This window comes from Notothenia rossii (genome assembly GCF_949606895.1).
Source record: "Notothenia rossii genome assembly, chromosome: 11".
NCBI classification, from domain to species: Eukaryota; Metazoa; Chordata; class Actinopteri; order Perciformes; family Nototheniidae; genus Notothenia; species Notothenia rossii.
Window position 1 is genome coordinate 22,767,477 of NC_136910.1, and position 25,614 is coordinate 22,793,090.

The 25,614-nt window shown below is 40.4% G+C and overlaps 1 protein-coding gene across 5 annotated transcripts in view; it reads left to right on the forward strand.

Annotated features, from left to right (window-relative positions):
• Positions 1–316: 316 nt before the first annotated feature.
• LOC307024735 (uncharacterized protein) overlaps positions 317–25,614 on the forward strand; it is a 49,330-nt gene continuing 24,032 nt past the window's right edge. Inside the window, exons 1-23 of one of the 5 annotated variants that reach the window (XM_079659106.1) lie at positions 317–654; positions 1,117–1,208; positions 4,269–5,212; positions 5,321–5,368; positions 6,481–6,664; positions 6,755–7,110; positions 8,621–8,746; positions 8,822–9,019; positions 12,964–13,104; positions 14,978–15,232; positions 16,594–16,777; positions 16,876–17,042; positions 17,200–17,343; positions 17,705–17,883; positions 18,041–18,216; positions 19,481–19,705; positions 19,796–19,905; positions 22,608–22,817; positions 23,768–23,894; positions 23,992–24,220; positions 24,349–24,496; positions 25,046–25,223; positions 25,312–25,486. In XM_079659106.1, coding sequence (XP_079515232.1) covers positions 4,280–5,212; positions 5,321–5,368; positions 6,481–6,664; positions 6,755–7,110; positions 8,621–8,746; positions 8,822–9,019; positions 12,964–13,104; positions 14,978–15,232; positions 16,594–16,777; positions 16,876–17,042; positions 17,200–17,343; positions 17,705–17,883; positions 18,041–18,216; positions 19,481–19,705; positions 19,796–19,905; positions 22,608–22,817; positions 23,768–23,894; positions 23,992–24,220; positions 24,349–24,496; positions 25,046–25,223; positions 25,312–25,486 — 4,493 coding nt within the window. In that variant the 5' untranslated portion in view covers positions 317–654; positions 1,117–1,208; positions 4,269–4,279. Of the gene's footprint in view, positions 655–1,116; positions 1,209–2,479; positions 2,554–4,268; positions 5,369–6,480; positions 6,665–6,754; positions 7,111–8,620; positions 8,747–8,821; positions 9,020–12,963; positions 13,105–14,977; positions 15,233–16,593; positions 16,778–16,875; positions 17,043–17,199; positions 17,344–17,704; positions 17,884–18,040; positions 18,217–19,480; positions 19,706–19,795; positions 19,906–22,607; positions 22,818–23,767; positions 23,895–23,991; positions 24,221–24,348; positions 24,497–25,045; positions 25,224–25,311; positions 25,487–25,614 lie in introns of those variants that run through there. The other 4 variants (XM_079659102.1, XM_079659104.1, XM_079659105.1 and 1 more) reach the window with 4 other exon arrangements.

A 25,614-nucleotide genomic window follows, 5' to 3' on the forward strand; every position in this document is an offset into this window, starting at 1 on the left:
CAACCAAATTGCCGTTCACACTTGAAATATTAGAAATATGAAAGGGGTGATACCATGGTTGATACGAATTGATTTTAGCAGACTACAGCCTTAGATATAATTTGATTACTAATTATGACAAACTTTCACGAACAAAAATACATGACAATACAACATCCCAATCATCGGGAAGCGTGCACTAGAATAAAGCTGCCATAAACATTCTTTGTTTTCGAAATAATTTATATTTATGAGAATGTTTCTAAAAAACATTTTCAACAATAGTCGACATTTATTTACGACTTTTTTCCTACAACCTGAACGCAGCATACATTAGCTCGGTAGCAGGCTAATGCTGCAAACAACACAAGCATCATTTGATTTTAGCTCCTTAATTTCGTACCATGCGACACTTAATTGCAGCAGTGGTACAAAACCAAATTAACTGTAATGTGAAATTGGATATTTTTTATCGATTAGTTTGACTTAGAGCTAAGTAGTACTTCTGGTATTATTTACTAACGTTAGCCGGAATAGCAGCTCCGCTAACTAAAGTAAATCAACCCATTAGCTTGTTATTGCCATGGTAATTTTCTTCAGCACACAGGGACGGAGGATGTTGAATGAAAGCGAAGATGTACACTCGACAACTGCAGCTAAAGGGCACCATAACAGGTAGCTGGAGAGTCATCGTGCTTAACCGTGTATTTTCGATAATATAAGTGTTGCTATTAAGTTTTTCGTATTGTCAACACGTATATTAACTTAGATGGTGAACCTTGACCATACTTTTTGTCTGGTTGTACGCGCGTTCTGACATAAATGTGTAAATACGTTACCGCCTGAAGGGGAGGGGCAGTGTCATTGTTTCCCCCCTTAATCTACAGTGGTGTCAACTACTTGAATACATTTACTCAAGTACACAATCTTAAAATACTAATACTTTACTTGCTATTTTGTCATTCTGCCCCACTACAAATGAAGAGGTTAAGAGTGTACTTTTACATTTATACTTTTAGTTACTGTGCAGTTTGGGATTAATGATATGAAATATAACCGACACTTAAATAAGATTTACCGAAATACAAGATGTCATTATCTCTATTTACACTCTTATATTTTTGTCTTCATCATCAGTTGATGTGCTCTCCACATGATGTAAGCTACAACAGGCCTAACTGGGAGGAAAGGACTGCACTAACCAAAAGTCTCAGATTGACCAAAGCAAGGTGTGTGGATTTCTGCCATTTGTATTATAGATTTTCCTTAAAGGGGCCCTATTATGCTTGTTGGGGTATTCCATTTCCTGTTTGTGCATGTATGGTCTGCAAAGGCTAAAGTCCCATAGTTCCCTCCAGAGGGAGTTTGTCTCCCACTCACTCCCCCCCCCCTGCCTGATAGGCCTTGATTGGATAGTGACATCACAATGTAAGACATAACAGACAGAGGGTGAAAGGATGTGCTGCAGCACAGGCATTATTAGAAAACACATTAAACATTAAAGCATGAAAACATGTCACAGTTAAGGCACAAAATACAAAACTTAAGCTGAAAAGGACCACAATAGTGCCTTTAAATGCACACCAAGGTTTTCACTGATAATTGCTGATTATACACGTGAAAATCTGTAGGGTTTTAGGGAGTACTGCTGCTAATTTGAAAAAGTAGTAATAAGCCTGTTGTTCCTCCAGAGAGAGTTATAGAAAATCTGGTGAAATGCCTCAGGGGGAAAATATATGTGTGTGTTAGCCCTGTATAACCTGCTACACAGACTTCTGTATCCTGATCCCATTGGCAAGTTAAAGCAAAAGACAGCTGAATCTTTGATTCAACAAGGGAAACTGGAAGGCTACATTCATTCTGCTGGTTGTCATTTGATTGTGAACAGGTTGTTCATTAATCTGTCATTATGGACCGGGAGGAGATGATAAGCTAGCATGTGACAGTTTTTCAGGAGTTCACAGTGCCGAAGTGGCATTCTTTGGCTCAGTTTCGTTTCCTAAGGTGCACGTTTTACACAACTGTTTACGGGAATTGGCTGCCAGGAATGTGAAACTTAAAGCCATTTATCTCCTCTTCCTTCCTCAGTCACTTAACTCCTTCACATTCAGTGTTTTTTTGCCTTCTGTTTGTTATTGATGTCCCCGTACAACCGGTTTTACTTTACTTAATTCCTTTAATTTTATTTTTATATTTTTAATATCTGGTCTGTGCACATATCCATTTACCATAAAAACCTGAATGACTGATTGCAGTGGACTAATTATTTACTGTATGTAATATCTGGGGCTCTGTCGCAACCCCAGCTGTTGGTGCCTTTTATTACACTTGTGTCATGATACGTAACCATTTCCAGGAATATGAGAGTGTTGCCTTTGGTCACTAACAGCCATAGACTTGAATGACTGATCTTACTTTCAGTTTCCTTTCTCTGTAACTGCTCAGAAAGGAAAGCAGGGGGGGGGGGGGGGTAGAGTATATAAGCCCAAACAGGAAGGTTGCTGCTTTAGTTTGTACACAGTAGTTCCGCTTCTGAGGGAGTTGAACCACATATCTTGGCATTTGAAAGAATAGGTAAGATGGAGCCAATCTTTTTATTATTTTTCATGTAAATTTGTGCTGTTCATTTGAGTTTATCCATATGTTTCTGTATGTCAGGAATGCTATCCGTAAGAGTTTCTGTTTTTACATTCTAGGACAACGACTACCTTTCCTTCAATGCCATGAATTAACAAATTAAGAAAATACACTATACTTGTTTTATTTTATAACAAGCTTGGGTCATATCAAAGATGTGTAGATATGTGTTAACCTTTTAAACATTTTGGTATCAGTGACAACATTGTTATGCTCTCTGTCAGCTTTGCATGTCAAGGCTAAAACATTCATGGTTCATTGGGTGTGCCTCTGACACTGTCTGGTTATCTGGCTCAAATGTCACCACTTCACTATAATGCAGCCTTTAAAACAAGGGAAGTACAAAATGTATCCATATTACTGTGTGGAACTTTATACAATGGGAAAAAAAACACATGTGGTTTGTTACTTAAATGTACAAACATACATTTTGCCATTTATTGTGTTGTAACTTATTTTTAGTAGTCAGTTAGTATACTGTATATGCTGATGATAAGCTAAAATTGGCTGATATATTTGCACAATTTCTCTAAATCGCCACCAAATTTCAAACAATACAAATTCCTTATATTGAAATACATATATATATAATAAATGTATTTATTATTTGTATTATTTTATTTTAAGGATCATTCTCTGTTGGATATGTACAGGGTTGTGAACGTGACTTTTAAAATGTATTCCTTTACAATGACTAGTAACATGTAAGAAGAATGTAATCAGAAACCTAATGTAATAAATGTTCTGATAAAAGTAATGCAACCTGATTACTTTCCATTACTTTTGTCATTTATGTCAAATAAATAACAAAAGGATGGCTAACAATAAGGTGTATTATGTAAGACAACAGAACAATGTAACCTTAGCAAAGAAACCCAGATATTTAGTATAAATTATTCACCTTAAATTATAGTCTATGCCTTCAGAACAGTATAGCTTACAAATGCTGTTTTAGTTTAATTCCTGAATGTAAAGCAAACACAGTATCTTTGTTTAATGGATCAGGTCTCCACCCATTGCATTCAAAAAAGATATCTCAAACAAAGAACGATAAAAGTAGCCTAAAGGAAAACCAAAATGAAAATTCAGGCAGTACTTCTACCTATAATATAACAATCTTTATTTTTAAATGAATTGTTATATGGTAAGCCTGCTAGTAATCCCCATTTTTAAATGGTCATTTGATTACGTATTTTTTCTTTTTTTGTAACTGTAAACCAGGCAATACATTTACATTTATTTGGTATCCTGATAATCCCATTACATGAAATCTGTTGCTCCCCATTCCTGGATATGTTTGTGTGGTGTGTGCGCATTTTAAAACTCATTACTTTTAATATATGTAGTTTAATAATTAAAATACAGACTACTGCTAAACTCATTTGCAGTGTATATGTATTGTTTTTCACTATTCAAGAAAATATAAAATAATTATATACAAAAAAATGTTTGACATCAGGGTTACACATGTATAATAAACAATTACAAAAAAGATATACATAAGTGCATAAAGAAATATAAAGAAAATAAATAATTATATATATAATGTGAAATAATAAAAAAGGTATAATTTCAAATAAAATATTTATCAAATACAAATTTGGTTTTGATTGTTTTTATCTGTTATTGATAGTGTTGTTATTTCCCGACAGCATCACTCATAATGGAGGTCCTGGAGAATATAGTGGCGATGGTGAAGCAGCACTCAGCTGGGATCCCCCTGAAAAAGCTTGCTGTGACCTACAACCAGACATACCACAAGAACCTGACCTTATCCACCCTGGGCTTTGATTCTGTGGCTAGCCTGGTAGCTTATTTAGATAGGGATCTAGTTGTGGAGGGGGAACTAGTGCTTCACAAAACTCACAGGCGTTCCAAGCGAGCTGGGGCTTTAACAAAAGCTAGAGAAGACAGCATGAATATAGAGGAGGTTTTGGAGGATATAGTGGCCATGGTGAAGCAGCACCCAGCTGGGATCCCGCTTAAAAAGCTAGCTGTAACCTACAACCAGACATACCACAAGAACCTGACTTTATCCTCCCTGGGCTTCGATTCTATCGCAAACTTGGTTGCCTCTATGCACAGGGATCTGGTTTTGGAGGGGGATGTAGTGAATTACAAGAACCATCCCAGTAGTCGTCTGGCAGCAGCTGGGCCATCAGCAAAAGCGACAGATGATAAGGAGAATAAAGAGAAAACGTTGGAAAATATCGTGACCATGATGACAGAACACCCACATGGGATTCTTCTGAGGATGGTGGCTATATTCTACAGCCAGAAATACTACCACAACATGGCCCTATCCTCTTTGGGCTTCAAAACGATTTCCTGCTTGGTAGAATCTTTAAAAGAAGATTTAGTCGTAAAAGGGGACATGGTGTTCCATAAGATGTTCCAGCCTCAAAATCAGCCGGTAGCCGGGAAGACAGCAAAAGCCAGAGAGGACAGCAGACCTGCAACACCACAGAGACCTGAAACACCAAAGAGACCTGAAACACCACAGAGACCTGAAAGACCACAGAGACCTGCAACACCACAGAGACCTGAAACAACTATTGGGAAGAGAAGCCCTTCTCCACGTCTCACAGTACCACAGGTGGATGTCAGCTCTTACTATGTACCTACCACTCAGACAGCAGTTAATCTTTCAGGTCCTCCTCTGATTCCTTGTCTCCCTGTTGACCCACTCTTTACTGCGACCCAGCCATCGGTGAAATTGACCCAGGAGCAGCTCTTCCAGAGAGTCAAGGAGGTGAGTTATGAAGACACATTCACATATTGACCACATAGTATTTTTCCTTCATTGGTCCCCTGTCCCTACAGCAAAGGGAAAGTGCTGATACAAAAGCAAAGTTATTAAAAACATTAGTTTCACAAAACTCGACATAAACCAATGCACCGTGACAGAAGGGAGGTGAACATGTAGACATTTCACATTGGTGAGAAATAGTTTCGCAAGTCACAATGCTTCTGAGGATGCAGCTAGCTTGTTAGCAAGGCACAGTAACAATCCATATGAAAAACCCAAAACGTAAAAAAAATAATTAAAAAAGATTCATCAACATTCCAAATTAGATGGGCACTATAGTTTCTATTACTTAAAGTGGAAAAGTTCTGTATTTGTAAGGACTTTTACTGTTTCTCAGTTCTGGATTAACACACATGGCACTTTAAGTATTTAATGCAGCAGTAACATCTGTTGGATTGAGGACTGAATCTAAATCAACTCTAGCAATACCAAGCAAGCAAAGAAGGAAACTCCACTGAGAGAATAGGAGGAATGGGGGTCAATTGGGGATCTATAGCACTGTTTTTTGGGGCCAGGGCCCCCACTCACATGTTCATTTGGCTGTTAGACAATGTGAACATAGAAGCTTACAAAGAGTTAATTAATTACATATCACTGGTTATGTAACAGGGCAACACCCTAATTCATCTACTAAGGCTATAATAAGACACATGAGAAATAGTCATTTACTTGTGTTCTGATGCAGAGGGAAGTAGTGTTGTGCCCTGAAACGTGCAAAACATTTGAAAAAAAAAACTTTAAACGTCTCAAGTGAAAACACAGTGCAGATCCAGGCCGATTACTGAAACTGGAGGCATGGTGTTTCATTAAAGAGTTTAAGTTATGGATAGGAAAAAAAGGTTTTTGAGGGTAAACCAACCAATCATATTTTATAAGCTTATACTGGTGCAAAAAAACCTATAAAAGCATTAACAGATATAAAGCTACAGAAAATAACTTGTATAGAGCTGTACGTTTCTTCATTGAGCTTATCTAACATAAAAACTGACCTTTGACTATTGCAAAATAATTATACTTTGTGCTGTATGTAAATCAAGTTTATTGATGTGTTCCAGGTTATGAGCAAGTACCAGCTGACTGCTCCGTCAATGGACCAGCTCCAAACGGGCTATTTTCAGGATTATGGTGAACAGCTTCCATTCACCCTGTACATGTCTCTGTATGACAGCCGGCTAGCATCTGGCACTGGGAATGTACCTTCTCAATCAGAACCAATAGCAGAGCCTAAGACAACTGCAGGTAGAAAATCATGACAACATTTTCTTTAATGCATACATGTTTTATTTTCTATGCCTTTTAAACACATATGTGATGCCATATCTTCCACAGTAGCGTGGGATATTAAAAAAGAGCCTGAGAAAGAACAGCAGCAGCAGGCCATCGCGTCCAACTTCCTCTCTGACTTTCCAGCGCTGGGAGAAGATGTGACCAGAGAGAAGAAGAGCAAAACTAAAGATGTGACCAAGAAAGAGGGCAGAGGCTCCATCTTTAGAGAAGCTTATCATGCCCAGCTGAGGGAGGTCCATGGAGCTAACATGCGGGCAGTAGAGGCGTTGCAGGTGGACGGGGAGGAGTTCACAGGCTCGAAAAGGAAAAGAGTCCTGGATCACGACTCAATCAACAGTCTGATGGAAGATGTGATACGTGATATCGCTGCAGAGGGAGAGCTGGTCACCAAAGAGAAGGTGAGGTGGAAGAGGGGGTCTCAGGTCCGACCAGCTGCCCTTTCAGCCACTAACGGTCTTTCACTCCGGCATCAAATTTACTTTAGAACTTGGAATCGGAGGATGAAACCCTCTTTATTTGTCACACATGTACATGCACACAGCACAGCACACACAGTGAAATTGGACCTCTGCATTTAACCCATCCTAGTACTAGGAGCAGTGGGCAGCTATTATATAGCGCCCGGCAGTGCTCAAGAGGTGAACTGGGACCTCTCCAAGTACCAGTCCACACTTCATATTTAGGTCTGTCGGGACTTGGAACAGGCCAAGTCCAGACAGACTGAGCCAATGCCGGACAAGTTTATTATTAGGCGCTTTCACACCAAGTACTCTGCCGTACTTAGTTCCCAGTACTTAGTTCATCGGAACTCTTTAGTTCCCGGAACTATCTAGCAGATCACGTTCACACCGGAATAAGTCCCTGAGGGAGGATTTGGCAAATGAAGCCGCTGACGTCACCTCTTCTTCTTCTGCTTTGAGTTTACTGGCAGGCCGCAAACAACTTCACGGCGTATACTGCCACCCGAAGTCCCCGGAGTTGGGGACTGGCTTCAGTAGAAGCTGCTGGGACTCTTCCCAGCAGCTTCTACTGAAGCCTTCTGAGTAAATCGCCAGAACGCCGACACCTCCGGCTCCTCATCACTCCACCGCTCCCATGTTTTTTTTTGTGATGCCAATTTATTCTTTCTCCGTTGGTGGGCTGGGCTAATGCTAATGATGCTAGCAAATTCAATGGCGGCTTCACAAAACCTTTCGGAGTTTTACAGGGAGTGGTTTGCAATTCGCCCAGCCAATCACAAATGGGAACCTTTATCTCCCAGGAAAGTACCACCTCTCTAGCAGGGACTGGAAAGGGGTGAAAAGGTTCGCAAAAAAAAGTTCTAGTTCCAGATCTTTTTGGTGTGAACGCTAAATCCCAGGAACTATCGGAACTATTCCTGGGAAAAGTACTCCGGTGTGAAAGCGCCTATTGTAGTAATCTTTTTTGAGGAATGTTGGAAATTAAAATGACAAAGCATTACAGTAGGGGGAGTTCACAAATAAATAACGGTGTCGATAGGAGAAAAAATGTAATCAGTTAATCACAATGGTAATATTTGATATTATGATAAATCACGAGTTTAAAATACTAGTATTTACTTTACGGCAAATACACATGTGGTGTTGTATTAGAAATAGAATGACAAACTGTACAAAAAAGTTATCTGTGTTCCACATTCACACGGGAAAAATCTGCATTGGAATTACGGGAGGGCGTTTGGGTCAAACTTGGTCATGTGAATAATTCGGCTAAAATAAATGATAAGCACTGACGCGTTAATGTTGACAACCCTCACTAAAATACTTCAATGCAGTCCAACTCCTCACACATGTATATTTACTGTTAGCCCAAAGGTTAACCGTACCATAAATGTGTTTTTGTATCTAATACATCTCATTTTCTCATTGTCTCTTTATCACTATCAAGGTGGTATCCAGGGTGTGTGTGCTGATGCAGATTCCGTCTTTGGAGGCAGGAAGGATTTATCCCCGGAATATTCAAGCTTTAAAAGACCTTCAATACATCATAAGAGAGATCCACATGTTCATAGAGGTTGGTACATTTATTTAACAATACTTTTTACAATTTGGATGTGTACGAGCTACTGAATTCTTCTCCCTCTATCAGTGCAGTGAGGCAGCAGCATCCATCTGTACCCTCTACGAGCTGGGCCAGTCGCTGGCCGGCCTGAAGAACAAGAAGCACTATGAGGAGCTGCATCTGGGGCCCCTCTGCAAGCTGCCCCTCATCCACCGCCTGTTCAAGATCGACAGTAACACTAAGGACGATGATATTCACCAGATCAAGACGGTCGACATCTTAAAGGTAGCACTCACCTGACAAATCGCTTTAGAATTTATTTGATGGACCAAAATGAAAACTATCGCTGAGGCACCAGATAGCTAATCTTACTCAGTGGATTTGTGGATTTTATTCTAATAACCCACTAGTACAAGGACAATGGTTTGACCCATATTGCATTGCTGCCTTTCCTGTGGCTTTCCCCTAAAAAAAACATATGCCACCTTTACCTGTCTCCAATAAATGCTTAATCATTCTATGCCCAAATCACCAGGTGCCCAAAGATGCCTTAAAAATAAAAGCATAAACCACTACTTTATTAAACTAATATAATTACTAGGGCTGTCTGTCGATTAAAATATTTAATCGCGATTAATCGCATGATGTCCATAGTTAATCGCGATTAATCGCACATTTTTTAATCTGTTCTAAATGTACCTTAGAGGAATATTTTGTATACGTTTTTAATACTCTTATCAACATATGAGTGGACAAATATGCTTTATGCAAATGTTTGTTTATTATCATTGGAACAATGACAAATATTACACAACAACCTGGAACCTCTCTCTCTCTCTTACATTCTCTCCCAACCCTGTGTACTTCTTTGTACTGAGCCAGTTGCTCAAACAGACAAGCCTGTTTACAGTTGTCGGCGAATTGCCGCTCCTCTGTCTGATCTGCCGCAAGCCAGCGGCAGGAGCGGGGCTGTCAGCATCAGCTGTGTGCTTGGCATTTTGTTTAAAATACTTTTGTATCCCCATATCTCTCGCTAGAATCTCCAACCAACAACAACAACAAGCCTTTGGGCTCTGAAACTACGGGGCGGGCCGAGGACAAATACACATGCGTTAATCGCACGTTAAAATAATTAGTGACGTTAAAAAAATGTTGCGTTAACTTGACAGCCCTAATAATTACACTTACTAGGGTTACATTTCATTTAAAAGTGTTTCCCCTAGGTTTACTGCCTTGGCAGGGTGCTGCTAATTTTGTTATCCTCTGGAATAAAGTACAGTGTTACACTGTACATTATTACTTTAATTCAAACTGTATTCCCTTCTTATCATGTAGCCTACACTTCTTCCTTTCATTGATACATTTAAATCACCTGACTACAGCATATAACATACCTGCTGCAACCCTGTGCTGCTGCTGCTTCTCTCTGACTCTTCCTCTATTGCTGAAGGCAGCTCCACCTCATCTGATCTCTGATATGAAAGCAATCATGTTATGATCATATTGAGCTATTGGTGTGAGTCTAACATTAAAGAGCCTGTGACACGAACCCAACAACTGTTGTGCAATGAAATAGTGGGCTACTAGTAATCTCGAACCGTCAGTTTAAAAAAGAAAAAGCGATACCGTTCCGATAAATATCAATAATTTCGAACATCGCGGGAAAATTCCTTCGACTCATTTTGAGGTCTTGGGGGAAGCCGGAAGTGCCAAAGAGAGCCAAACACGGACAAAGTTTGTTGTCATGCGTAGAAATGGTGAATTACTGAGTTTAGGCACGTTAATAACGTTTTAATGAAGTTGACTACAGTATATTCATATTTGTCAGTGCTTTCATGTGAATTCGGCGAACATAAACATAAATGATCGTGGTGAAGATGATGATTAAATTAGGATTAAAAATCGGTAGTGAGAGCTGCTGAATTTCCTCCCGTTGGATGTGATATAAAAACAAATTGATTATTTTTGTAGTTGTAAACTCAAGTGGATGAAACTACATTTATTAGTGCTTTCATGTCAATTCGGCGAACATATGATACATTAAATGATCGTGAGGATGATGATTTAAAAATCTTTTGTTTGAGCCGGTCTGCATTTCCTGATGAGAAAACAAACCTTAGCTTTTTGTAGTTGCAGTCAGTGGTGTAGTGGGCGTTGGACGCGGGGGTACGCCGTACCCCCACTTATTTGAAGCATGATTTTTTTTTAATAGTCTAATACATCTAAAATCATTGCCAGTGTTATCAGTTGCAAGTGTGTGTTTGTTGTAATAATGACGAAAACATAATAGGCAGATTTCACAGTAATTATAATAAAAACGTAGCTCAAGCATTTATGCAACTTGATTTGAAGCGTGTGTGTGTGTGAGGGGCAGAACTGTGTGTGTAGGGTGACCAGGTGTCCCGCACTGTGCGGGACTGCACACAAAGCATTTTTATTATTTGTCCCGCGTCCCACACATTGAGACTATGTCCCGCATTTGAGTGATAGTCACGCAGAAAGGCCGGATCGGTTCGCTGACAGCCGGCACCGCCCTTTATTATTATATTGTCTAAACGGCATCATGTAAGTTGCGCTTACAGGCGACACAGAGGTCCCCAAGCCCCTCCCCCCGTTGACAGTTCACGAGCGCGTCCATAGTGTCTCCCGTCCACCCACCACCCCGTCCACCCAGTAAAAACATCCCCACTACACCACTGGTTGTTGTAGTAGTACACCAACATGGATTAAACGTGTGTTTTTTTTTACCACAATGTTGGGGAAATTAATGGATAAAATGCACGGATTATTATTATTATTATTATTATTATTATTCCCACTCCGAGCGGGACACTAGGTCCACCGTTTCCCCGCAGCGAGGCTCCCCCCGTTGACAGTTTACGTGGGCTGGGCTGGGTGCAGTGGCGTACTGGCCATCGGGACGAATCCCGATGGGCTGGTACCGAAGTGGGCCGGTCGGATAAGTCACTAGCACATCCCCCACTCCCCCGGTTGACAATTTACTAGTGGTACCGAAGTGGGCCGGTCGAGAGTCCCGGGCTAATTTTTAGTCCCAGTCCACCACTGGCTACATGACCGTATGATCGCCCATATTGATGCACCTAATTCCTAAACTTCTAACAGATACAACATAAACCGATCCTTCAGCCTCATATGAGCTCTCAGACACGTTCAAAATTAAACTGTCTGAGCTGTCTGAGCTTGCTGCTGTGTGCGCCATCGTGCGTTTACATGCAGATGCTGGGATCCTGAACGGTGCAGCTGGAGCGCTGTGCCCGCAATGACGTCAAACATAATTTGGCGGGACTTGAAGAATCCCAGAGAAGATCTAGAAAATGGTCAACATTGAAGGGCAGATTAATGGTTATCAAAGTACAAATATCCAAAATCAGTTCAGTAACGGTTTTCAAGGGGACAATATTTACTCAAATTGATGGGTTTGGATGATGGGGGAAACTCGTGTCACAGGCTCTTTAAACAAGCAGTCTGCTTGTCATACATTGCTGACAATACATTTTAAGTGGCAATTTGTTGAGTCACTGCCGCTAAATGCCGGTAGCATCAAGCTAGCAAATCCTGCATTAGCCTCACATCAACAGGTGTAGACAGAACATCCAATTATCCTGAGCTAATTTACTGAATAAACCAACTCACATCTCCTGTCTTTTTTTTCACCCAACTCATTTGACTATTCTTCTGCTGGCGTTTCATTGTTGTTTTCTGTCAAATTCAATACTGTAGTTCAAAACCGCGGTACCTGCTGTGAGCTATTTTTAGAATGCGCACGCTACGTTCGTTGTCGCGTTCGCGCGCGTCCACCTGGGCAGGCTGTTTGTGTCCTTCTCCCGTGACGATAACGGCTTGCGATTAAAAAATAATAATAAACAAATTTGAAACTGGGGGCGGGGGGGGGGAGCGGAAATTAACTAACTTATAGAAAATATGAGAAAGTACAGATGCTAGTTTTTGTATTAGAGAAAAATTAAGTCAGGAAGGCCAATCAAAATAATGCAAATGATCTGAAGGGGCCACACTGGATAACATCCATATAGCTGAGGTTTATTTGCCAATGTGAGAACCATGAAGTGCAGCTGGACAATGACAGAAGAATCCCAAAGCCACAGTTTGTGCTGACCGCTGATGAGCTGTTAACAATCATTTTGTCTTTTCAGAACTTTTCCGCATTGATAGTTTTTCCTGAATGTGTCTTCTCTTGTTCTATTCTTTAGCAACTGCGTGTCTTTAGGAGGCAGCAGACCAAGCCAAAAGTAGACCTGGCTGAGTTCATGAAGTATCTGGCGGACCACTACAGCTGTGACTCTCCCTACGAGCTGGGCATCATCATAAACAGCGTTGGACTGCCCATATCGGTAAGAGACATGACCTACTGAAAACATCCAACGCTGTTTACACATGTAACAGTACTATTTATTTACTTACGCACAATATTTTTTACAGTGAATTATACTGATTCTATTTTCGGTAGTGTTCACCAACAGGGCTTACATGGTAAAAAAAGGCCAGTGGTCCAAATATCTAATATTTACATCCTTTATTAATCTCTACCTTTTGTAACCTAGTCCAAGCACAGTTTCCTCCTATTGTCCAAAGTTAGACTTTATGGGAAAAGCAGATTTCACTTTTTAGTTTCATTTTTATAAATCCATAATTTCCTAAAGGTATAAGCTGATCTTGTCTGGCAATCAGAGTTTAATACCATAAACAAATTACTGAAGATTTTTCGCTGTTCAAATAGCTTAAACATTCTCCACACTGAAAACAGAAAGTTTATCCTGAGGGTGGCAGCAGAATACATTCAATAGCAATGGAATGTTAAATTCTGGTGAGTTTAATTTATAAAACTATGTTTAAAACAAAGCTTCTCATAATTTTTATCAGAATATCAATTATCAAGATTTTAAAATTGTAATTCTTGGATGTAAAGGCTAGGGTTAATTTCGTTGACTAAAACTATGACGAAATATGTTCGTCAACAACCTTTTTTTCCATGACTAAAACGAGACGATGACAAGACGGCACCGACGGCAGTAAACAATAGCTGTAACGAAAATCAACATGCAATATCGTTGATGAAAAGTGACGAGACGAAAATGTAGTTCACTAAATAAAAACTATGCCAAAATCTCTCTTTACTTTCGTTGACGAAAAATGAGGAGAAGAAATATTATCAAAGTTAACGTTACACGTCGACTAAAACTTGACTAAATAAAAACAGGATGAAGGTGACTAAATATGACTAAAACTAAAAAGAAAATTTATCATAGGACTAAGACTAAAACTAAATAAAAAAATAGCTGGCGAAATCAACACTAGTAAAGGCAAGCATAATACAGATATATAAAAAGAAAGGTGTGGATTCAGAATACAGACAAATAATATTTCTTCTGCCCTTATTTGAAAACCTTTCATGCTATGCTCCTACTCATTTAAAATGTCTCTTGGTCAGTAATCGAAAGACTGATGTCAGTTGAGGGATTTAAAAACGGGTTCATGTGCCATTACAGTCCCACCCATATGGAGTCACTATGACACACACAACTTTTGAATAACATCATGGCAACAATAAGGTCATTTCCTACTGTATTTCATTCTATTATGTTTCCACCAGCTGCAGTTACTGATTAGATTATCACTTTCACTCACTGCAATTTACATGGGATGCTCAAGCCTCCCGTCCGGACTGTCTTTAAAATAAGCTTTTTTGTGCCTTATTTTTTTAAACAACTCAAAACATTGCTCATAAAGGGACCCTATTATCCGTGTTGGGGGTTCCCTCTCCTGTAGTGTGTTGTATAGGTTTTTTGTGCATGTAAATGGTATGCAAAGGCTAAAATCCCTGTGTTCCCCCCAGAGGGAGTTTCTCCCACTGTTTGAAGAAACTTGCTCTTTCTATTTCTCAACTTTCTTAGCCCCTCTGCTTCATGTTGTTGTATGGTTAAAATGAACACAAATACAAATATTTTCTAAATACAAATAAAATGCATAGTTATGCAAAGCTTAATTTCCTTCAACATATCCCAGGTGAAAACAGTTTGTTGGTGAAAACTATTTTGGTAGAAAAATAATATTTGATTGACCAGTATCTATTTATCGGGGTGACTGTGAATCAAAATGCTTTTTCACCATTGCAGTGACACCTCAGCAAATCGCAGTTGCCTATCTAGTGGACATATAGTGGCGCTGTTTGAATATTTTGTCAACATCCTTCTCTGTCCTGTTCAGATCTTATCCAAGGTGTCTCGAGGTGAGCACACCGTGTTGGAGCAAGCCAGGGAGGTGATCCAGAGAGAGATGGAGGAGGAGACCTACGAGCGGCTGAGAAAGATAAAGAAGAGCGTGATGGAGCAGATGCCAGGTTCCTTCTCCTCCTGTGGCAGTTTAGACCTCAGGAAGAAGTACATTTCCATGCCTGCTGCAGAGGTAACGCTGGAAGTCTTCTCTAACACTGAGGGGATGTTCACTTCCAAGATAGCTCAGGTGGGTTCAAATACTGACAGCTTTCTTCTGCTAATGATCCGATACATCAAAAAAATTGCTCAGAGGCAGTCTGGGAATTCTGTGTCCCCTTTTTTTGGAGCAAAAATGATTATGACACCCAGTCCTTAAATGACTACTTAATCTGCTGTGTGTTAATTCCACTAAGCCTCCCACCAAGAGCCATATTGCGGGATAACAGAGCTGCTCTCACGTTCCGAACTCATTAACAAAATGTCACGATTAATCTCCTAATCCTTAATGAGGGCGTAAGAAAAAAGTCTGCTGATGAAAACTGGTGAGACATTAGATGTGTGGCTTAACTCATTTTAACATCAGCCTACTCCTACATGTTCTGGGATTATATTTATCCTAGAGAATTGTGGACTGTAAAAATGTGTGTAGAAGCTAATATTTAAATTTTGGAAAAAAGGCAAGGGCTTCCTGGGTTGGGAAACACCAGCACCATGGCAACAGTTTTCAGATCCTTCTTCCATGGCCAGCAGGGGGAGTTAGTAACAACAAGCAGGCATTCAGCAGTCCAAATAGAGTGGATCAGTATTATGTAGCCCGAACAGGAAGTTAGCATCAAAAGGGCTCCCTTGACAAAAAAAAAAGTTGTTTCTATTCGATTTTACAATATTGCACAAAATAAACTCTTTGGGTATCACGTTTATATTACTTACATATTTTGTTCAACATAATCTCCAAATATGATGATTTTTTTAAAGGGTAAATTCAATTGCCAGAAGTAAAAAGCTAAAGCTAGGCTACAAACAAATTACATCCAGTCGCATCAACACCACTAAGCTAAATGCGGCTAATGAGTGTTTTTAAATGTCATTTTGTATCATTGCTTTTAAATGAGTGTTTCTAGATATCATTTTATAATATGTTTCTTAATGCTCTTAATGTCTTTCATTTTTGTAAAGCACTTTGAATTGCCTTGTGTTGAAAGGTGCTAAATAAATGTGCCTTGCCTTGCCTTGCCTAATGTTCAGTGTGATGATGTTTAGTCACTTGTTAGCAACTGCTGTTTTTAAGACAAATAGAAGCTTTGGCCATCCAAGGGTGGGGTATTAACTTGCCTATTTTAATGACGTAGAACAAAATGTGAAAATGAAAAAAAGAGTTTCAGACAAGGGAACCGGAAGTGGTAACATGATTACTAATTTCCTGGTTTTGGGACTCATTCCTGCACCAACCCTACAGGCAGACATTAGCTAATTACCTCATTTTTTTCTGTTTATACATTTACAACAGTTACATTTGAATTAGAGGTGAGGTACCAGAGAACACCTTGTTCTCACGCATGATTAATTACCACGTCTGTAACTCAAACCTTTGTATGATTTCCAATTCAGCACATCCAGAGCTTCCTGCTGCAGGTGTCATGTAACCGGCTGGCCAAGGCTCTTTTTCAGCTGGCCATCTGTGGAGGCTCTCTGGCTGTCCCACAGGACCTGGTGCCCAAAGATAAGACGTCCAACACCACAGAACAAACTAAAGATCATGAGAACCACACCACCACATACCTCCCCAGCGAAGGTATAATGCAGTATTTAGTGTTTCTACCACACACATACAGTATCACCTAATCTGATCATGTCTATGATTACTAGAACTTTATGTCCTGTGTCTTTCAGACAAAATGAAGCAGTTCCTTAAAGACAGCCTGTCCTCTCAGAGCACAGCCACCACTTTGGCCAGCATGGCTGCTTTGGAGAGGAAGTTGATCAAACATTTCCAGGTCAAGGATTTCCTCTCTTTACAGCAAGGCAACTTTCTGGAGTTCCTGGTTAAACACATTCAGGTACACGTTTTTTCCTCCCTTAAATCTTTGTTCTGGTTGTTTGGCTCAGGTTCTGTGAAATAGATTAATAGAAGGCTTTTTTTTAGCAAAGCTCTAAATATATATACATTGATATTCTACACAATCATGCGGTTGTTTTGTCTGTGGTTGTGTGCAGCTGCTGCAGGAAACACTGGGGTCTACTCTGATTCTGGGCAGTAGCGGCATGGATCTTGCAGGCAGTGGTTTCAGACCCAGCAGACAAGACATGTTCGAGTTCATCTCACAGTGTGGGGACTTTGACCCTTCTGATCCAGATACAGTGAGTCATTTCTTTTTTGTTTGCAGACTTAAAACAAAGTACATGGGAAGATGCTAAAATAATTACACTTGCTTCACCTTGGACACATTCATTCATGTCTCTTCTGGACATCATAAGGACATACATCTTCATTTGTCTGTATTAATCGGCCTGTATTAATTGGAACAACGTTTTAACAAACATGTTTTTTAACAGTAATTTGGCTATCATTTTCTCCATGGTATAAACATTCATATCCACTTTAATTTACTAAAAACAAAGCACTTTCTCCGTCAGTGTTATAATTGTATTGTCTGTTTCCCTGTACAATGTTCTAGTAATTGATAGGAACATTAATATATTTCACCTTTCTGTTTCCCAGCTCTACCACATTGAGTCAGCTCTGAGATCCCACTACATGCTGAGGGACAGTCGGGAGCTGGGCTACGGCTCTCTGCAGAAGCTAGCCGACCGGGTGCAGCGGCAGAGAGCATTAGCTGGAGGAGGACTGAGCCAGGTCTACTACGAGTCAGCCCTGTTTGCCAAACAGAGCCATTCCAGGTTAGGAGTGTAAAGCGGCACTATCAGCAGAGACCATGATTCATTTAGCCACCTGTTGAAACAAATTGCTTCCATTAGCCAAAAAACATAATTTCAAATGTGATTTTTGTAGCATGTACATCAAGGTTTCTCTTGTCTCCCACATCTGTTCTGTAAGCAGTCCTGAAGCTGGCTGTGAGGCAGTGGGGCGTCTCGGGGAGATGTCCAAGCCCCAGGCCCTGGCCAGCCTGCTGTCCTGCCCTCTGCTGGAGGACCTCAGTGAGTGGAGCCAGTGGGATCTGATCTTCAAACCCCTTCATGGCTCCCTCAGAGATTTCATCGAAAAAAACGCAGGTAGGAGTTTGTGCATGGCAGAGTTTCCGTTAGAATTAGTTTTTGCCGGTCAACATGTCCGTTAAAGTTGAAATCTTCCGGACAAAATGAGAAAAGTTCCAGTCAAAGGTCTTCTTTGTTATTTATTGGGCTTTAAAACAAATTCATGATGACTCTATATTAAACAAACTAATTATAGTAGATTAACTACATTATTCAAAAGTGTACAGTAAATTTGGATAATAACACGGGCATAATAAATAATAATAATACTGTGGTAGAAACCAACTACAACAAAATGAATATAGTTTACCGTGATTTAATTGTAATACACGTTTCTAAATGATGCCCAAGTAACAAAATACTGATACCGGTTAGTAAAAACCATGAATTAATGCTTTGACGAGTCTGCAGGCGAAACATCTTTTTAAAATGCGTGTTTTCTGAATGAAGATCGGATTGATCAGGCTAAGCTAACGTTGTATCTGCTCCGTCCACACTCACAACAACATGATACTGACACAGATAAAACAGCGACTGTATTCGCCATGTTCCAGAGGTAGATAAACTAGTTAAGTGTGTTAGGTCTAACTTGAAGTGTGTGTTTTGCTCCGCTCACCGGTCCGGTCCGTCACAGCGGGCAGAGCTGTGATCATGCAGAGCTGCGGGTCTCCTTCAGCAGCAGCTGATCTGCTCTCTGATCTCTCACTCGCGTCCGGTTAGACTTCACTCGCGTTTATGTCCATATCGATCAGATCTAGCTAGTTCTAGCTAATGATATCACTGCCTGCGTATCAAAGAACACCTATAAGCGTTGCTTGGCAACAGGGGTGTGGCAGGAAAAGTATAGCGCAGCATTATGCAGCATTAAGCATTTGTTTACATGAGGGGTCCAAATGTCCCCTTCAGGAGGATAAATCTCTTTCTCCACATTAAATGTCAGACATTAAAAAGGAAGTGACTGTGCATGTAGCGTATTGACTCTGTCAGACTTGTCTGTCACATAAGTGGCGCAACTGATACGGTATTGTGCTCAGGGGAAATTATTTTGACCGGACATTTTGACCGGAGAGATTTAGATTTGCCGGTCTTCAGCATATTTTACCGGTCCTAGTCCGGTAATTACCGGCTAACGGAAACTGTGGTGCATGGGCTTTCTTGATAAATGTACATTGAAATGTAAATGTATATCCAGTGTACATCACACTGAAAATTGAATTACATAACAATTTAAATGTCTTTGTTTTTTGATTGTCAAGTAACCACTGTTTTACCTTCCACACAGCTAATACAGGCCTAGCAGCGTTAGAGGTCACACCAGGTTTGCTCCTCAGGATCACCACTCACACAGGAGACAAGCTTTTCTCCAGCGCCGCCATGAACCTTGACCCTGTGGGCACAGCCGGCCACCTCGTGTCCATGGTAGTAGCTGACGGCATCGTCAACGCTCCCACAGCCCTCCTGGCCAATCACATGGAGAGCTCCCTGGCAGCAGCTGTGGCACAAGAAGGTTCACTTTGAATTCCCTCAAGTCTTTTTGAATGTGCTTAATGCAGCATGATTGAGTCATCATTACTAAGATAAGGTTTGTGTTTCTTAGATTTGTCCCAGGCTGAAGAGGACGTGTCGTGTTACAGCAGAGTGGCCAAATTCTTCTTGGCATGTTTGACACGAATCCCTACTAGAACTTGTCGGGCTCTTTTGCAGCAGGTCAGTCACACTGCATTGTCCATGTAGATTTTAGGATCATTTTAGGATCATATGATCAGGATGATCATATGATCAGGATGATCATAGGATCATCATCACTTTATGTTGTTTCTGGAGAAGGTTACATTGAAGTATTGTTTGGATTATAGAATAAAGATGTTGAAAGCAAACAGTCCAAATGGATGTTGTTAAATTCCTCCCATGGCTCCTTAAAGAGCCTGTGACACGAACCCAACAACTGTTGTGCAATGAAATAGTGGGCTACTAGTAATCTCGAACCGTCAGTTTAAAAAAGAAAAAGCGATACCGTTCCGATAAATATCAATAATTTCGAACATCGCGGGAAAATTCCTTCGACTCATTTTGAGGTTTTGGGGGAAGCCGGAAGTGACGTCAATGCGGGAACGCTTCACTGTGCGGAGAGAGAGCCAAACACGGACAAAGTGTGTTGTCATGCGTAGAAATGGTGAATTACTGAGTTTAGGCACGTTAATAACGTTTTAATGAAGTTGACTACAGTATATTCATATTTGTCAGTGCTTTCATGTCAATTCGGCGAACATAAACATAAATGATCGTGGTGAAGATGATGATTAAATTAGGATTAAAAATCGGTAGTGAGAGCTGCTGAATTTCCTCCCGTTGGATGTGATATAAAAACAAATCGATTATTTTTGTAAACTCAAGTGGATGAAACTACATTTATTAGTGCTTTCATGTCAATTCGGCGAACATATGATACATTAAATGATCGTGAGGCTGATGATTTAAAAATCTTTTGTTTGAGCCGGTCTGCATTTCCTGATGAGAAAACAAACCTTAGCTTTTTGTAGTTGCAGTCAGTGGTGTAGTGGGCGTTGGATGCTGGGATACGCCGTACCCCCACTTATTTGAAACATGATTTCTTTTTTTAATAGTCTAATACATCTAAAATCATTGGCAGTGTTATCAGTTGCAAGTGTGTGTTTGTTGTAATAATGACGAAAACATAATAGGCAGATTTCACAGTAATTATAATAAAAACGTAGCTCAAGCATTTATGCAACTTGATTTGAAGCGTGTGTGTGTGAGGGGCAGAACTGTGTGTGTAGGGTGACCAGGTGTCCCGCACTGTGCGGGACTGCACATACAGCATTTTTATTATTTGTCCCGCGTCCCACACATTGAGACTATGTCCCGCATTTGAGTGATAGTCGCGCAGAAAGGCCGGATCGGTTCGCTGACAGCCGGCACCGCCCTTTATTATTATATTGTCTAAACGGCATCATGTAAGTTGCGCTGACAGGCGACACAGAGGTCCCCAAGCCCCTCCCCCCGTTGACAGTTCACGAGCGCGTCCATAGTGTCTCCCGTCCACCCACCACCCCGTCCACCCAGTAAAAACATCCCCACTACACCACTGGTTGTTGTAGTAGTACACCAACATGGATTAAACGTGTGTTTTTTTTTACCACAATGTTGGGGAAATTAATGGATAAAATGCACGGATTATTATTATTATTATTATTATTATTATTATTCCCACTCCGATCGGGACACTAGGTCCACCGTTTCCCCGCAGCGAGGCTCCCCCCGTTGACAGTTTACGTGGACTGGGCTGGGTGCAGTGGCGGACTGGCCATCGGGACGAATCCCGATGGGCCGGTACCGAAGTGGGCCGGTCGGATAAGTCACTAGCACATCCCCCACTCCCCCCGTTGACAATTTACTAGTGGTACCGAAGTGGGCCGGTCGAGAGTCCCGGGCTGATTTTTAGTCCCAGTCCACCACTGGCTACATGACCGTATGATCGCCCATATTGACGCACCTAATTCCTAAACTTCTAACAGATACATAATAAACCGATCCTTCAGCCTCATATGAGCTCTCAGACACGTTCAAAATTAAACTGTCATCGCTGTCTGAGCTTGCTGCTGTGTGCGCCATCGTGCGTTTACATGCAGATGCTGGGATCCTGAACGGTGCAGCTGGAGCGCTGTGCCCGCAATGACGTTACACATAATTTGGCGGGACTTGAAGAATCCCCGAGAAGATCCAGGAAATGGTCAACGTTGAAAGGCAGATTAATGGTTATCAAAGTACAAATATCCAAAATCAGTTCAGTAACGGTTTTCAAGGGGACAATATTTACTCAAATTGATGGGTTTGGATGATGGGGGAAAATCGTGTCACAGGCTCTTTAAGTAGGCTCAAGAAGAGATAGAAATGTATGTTTATTTGCAACAACAGTGCTGATCCTCCTGCCAGCCGTAATGTTTCTGCATCTGAGCTTCTTATTGGTACATCCTGAGGGACTAGAGGGACAGTGGAAGTGTTTTTGTGGTGTGAGATGGAGCACAGCTTTTAATAAACAAAAACATTTAAGCATGTCCTTGTCAAAAAGAGTGGGCAGCTTTAGCCAGTAAATGATTTCTGCTAACCTAAATGGCTGAGGATGTGGTTTAGTACAAACTCTTACAGTAAACTGGTCCCATAGATACAGCAGCTTCCTGGCTTATTAGTGATTTATGTGTCCAAACAATCTTCTTACCATTAGACTCAGGCCATAAAGCTCTCATCTTATTGCAACCCCATTGTTGTAATTGCTGTTACAACATAGTTTCAGCAATTTCTTTGGACATGTTCCCCGTAACGATGATGTAAGAAGCGTTTTTTCTCAGATTAAGAAATAATGAGTGTTCTTGTGTGATTGTGACTTGCAGGTGTTTTTGGAGCCTTTTTCTCGGGTGTTGGGCCAGGCCAAGTCTAAACAGATCCTGATCACCGTGGCCCAGTCTGACCCGAGCCACATGAACTGTCTGCATCGGCTCGGGATCCTCCTGGGCATCACGGACTGGGTCAAAGACTATCAGAAAAAACTGAACCCACAACAGAGCCAACACTCGTACACAGCACCGCTGAAACCCGCCAAGGTCAGAAAAGAAAATTGTAAAATCAATATTTTGATCATGTTTAGACCGAAAGATATAAATACCAGTGTAGTCCTGCTGATAAAATGTATGGACCTTGTACATATATTGTTCATTATGAACATACACTGTTCTCTCTCCGGAGAAATATTATTTGATCCCAAAGTTGGATTGATTTATTTCTGATCAGCAGCATCAATTGAATAAAACAGTAATCTGGGAGTTGCGTTAACCCAGTCAACTTTCATTCATATTATAACAATAGTTTTTCCATATCAGCTTAATCATTCTGAATCAGGACCTAGTATTATTTAGAGAAATTAATTTGTTAGAAATAATACGCACCTAAGTCAATGGGCTACTTTTATTCCCTTGCGCCAGATACTTCTTCAACAGTTCATATCTTCTTTTACTTAATAATATGAATTCAATTATATAATGATTTCTATCTCATCTAATTTCTTTAACTTATTGAACTTATCTCTAGCATTTTATATATGAAATGTAGTGGAGCTTTATCCATTTCTCTTACATGAAAAAGCTGGTTGCATCCTTTCACTGTGTCAATGCAGTGACCGGATGCATCCCAAAAGAAACAAGTCTCTTAAATGAGCTTCAGTAAATACCCTAACTCTTTGAAGATGTTAATAATGTCACTGTAAATGAGTGTGGCTTTTTGCTCTGATCTGACAAATCTGACTGTTTTTTCAAAAAGGCTCATTTGCATTGAAAAGGGATGATTTGGCTCATTACCTACTTTATATATCTTTCGAATAGCACAATAGCACCAAGATGTTATTTGCTTGGCAACACAGTGAGGGATGCATTTTAGAATGAGATTTTTATTTTTGTCTTATTCTGACATTCTGATTTTGTGAGATACATGTATTTTCATGTAAAAAATCATTACTGTTATTAGTTTAGTTTCTAATTTGATTTTGTTTTGTCTTCAGTGTAATTTGACAGATTCTGAGAGTGGCAGTCTGTCAGCTCTGAATATGAGTGAAGATGAGTATCTAGAGGACAACGTAATGGACAACAGCTTCGCCTCCTCCACTCTCAACCAGAGCACACAACAAGGTGATTAAAGATTGAAAGTTTAGGTTCCAAGGAAAGAAAAGGAAGTCGTTTTCTATTCCCTTTTTTCATTTTGTATCTGCTCAATGTTGTCCTCTAGTCAATGGCGAGGAAGACCTAGTGGTTGAGGAGGAGGATGATGATGATGAGGAGATGTATGAGTTGGCCTCCCTGCCTAATGGAGAGATATCAGGCGTCAGCAGTGAGGCTGAAGGAGGAGGAGAGGAGGAGCAGCAATCAGAAATGTCTGATTCCAATGAAAAGGATGCTGCCGGCAGCCAATCAGAAACCACATCAGATCTCAAAAGAGCTCTCATTGAGGACATCAGGTTTATTCTCATAATGTCTCCTTTTACAATTAACTTAAATATGTCCGGATTTTGTCCTGCCAAGTGTAGCTTCTTAAAACTATGGCTGATCTATTCTTTCTCCCTCTGTCTCTTGTTTTGCCGCACAGGAAGAGTGAGTTTGGTATCGGTGTAGAGTTGAACGCTGAAGGCCAGAAGCTGATGCAGGTCCATTCGGAGCGGCTGGGTCGCAGCTTAGACCGCCTCTCCACAGAACTCTACAGCAAGGACACACACTTTGTCCTGGAACTCATTCAGGTGGAGTTTTTATTTTTTACGCCCTAAAAGATCATTCTGCATCTTTCATATTTTTGATCATTTATAGATATGAAATAAGAGTCAAGATTCTTTATTTATCCTAGGGGAAATCAAGCTAAATATTGTCATAAAAGCTTAGGATACATAAGTAAAGAATTATATTACAACTGAAACTGATTAGAAGTACATTTTTCCTTTATGGTCCTTTATATTGTATTCATTATAACACTACCTCTTAACATCTGCACAACCCTTAACTTTAAAATCTAATAAACTGTATTTGTCATATATTCACTATACTTTAAAAAAAAAAAAATTATATTCAGTTTATATATTTCTCTTTCTTTTTTAATGTGAAATATTATCTCTTTATTAATTGTTTTGTTTTTTATTCCATCCTTCTATGAGTAAACCTACTTGGCAATAATGCTGTCAAACGTTATATGCTGTAAAAGTAAAAATCCGCTATATTCAACCTGAAATTGGCTCTTCAGGGTGAATACATAATTGAAATGAGGTCTAATTGAGTTATTTATATGTGTTTTTCAGAATGCTGATGATAACAGTTACCCATCTGAGGTCGGTGTTGTTCCCGCGCTTGCCTTTGTGGTGGAGAGAGACTGCATCACAGTGCTCAACAACGAGACCGGCTTCCAGGACGGGAACATCAAAGCCATCTGTGATGTGGGTCGCAGCACCAAGGGCAAACACAAATATGGATACATAGGTGAGTACGTATGTGGTGCCTTGAAGGAGACCAGAATAGTAAATGGGACTTTGTTTTAACATGATCTTGGTTGCCCTACTCATCACAGGTCAAAAGGGCATCGGCTTCAAATCAGTGTTTAAAGTGACGGATTGCCCAGAGATTCATTCCAATGGCTTCCACCTGCGCTTCGACAAGTCCTGCGGCCCCATGGGATACATCCTCCCCCACTGGATGGAAGAGGAGAGGCCTCTGGACACACAGCTGCTGGGCAATCAGCACAGGTTGGAAGATAGAGAAACAGTGTGTCGTCGTAGCAGACATTTTGATTGGTCATTGTAGCAAGAAGTGTAAGTAATGACATTATGGATGGCTCTTTTCTATTCGAGCGTCCCAATACAAACATGAACAT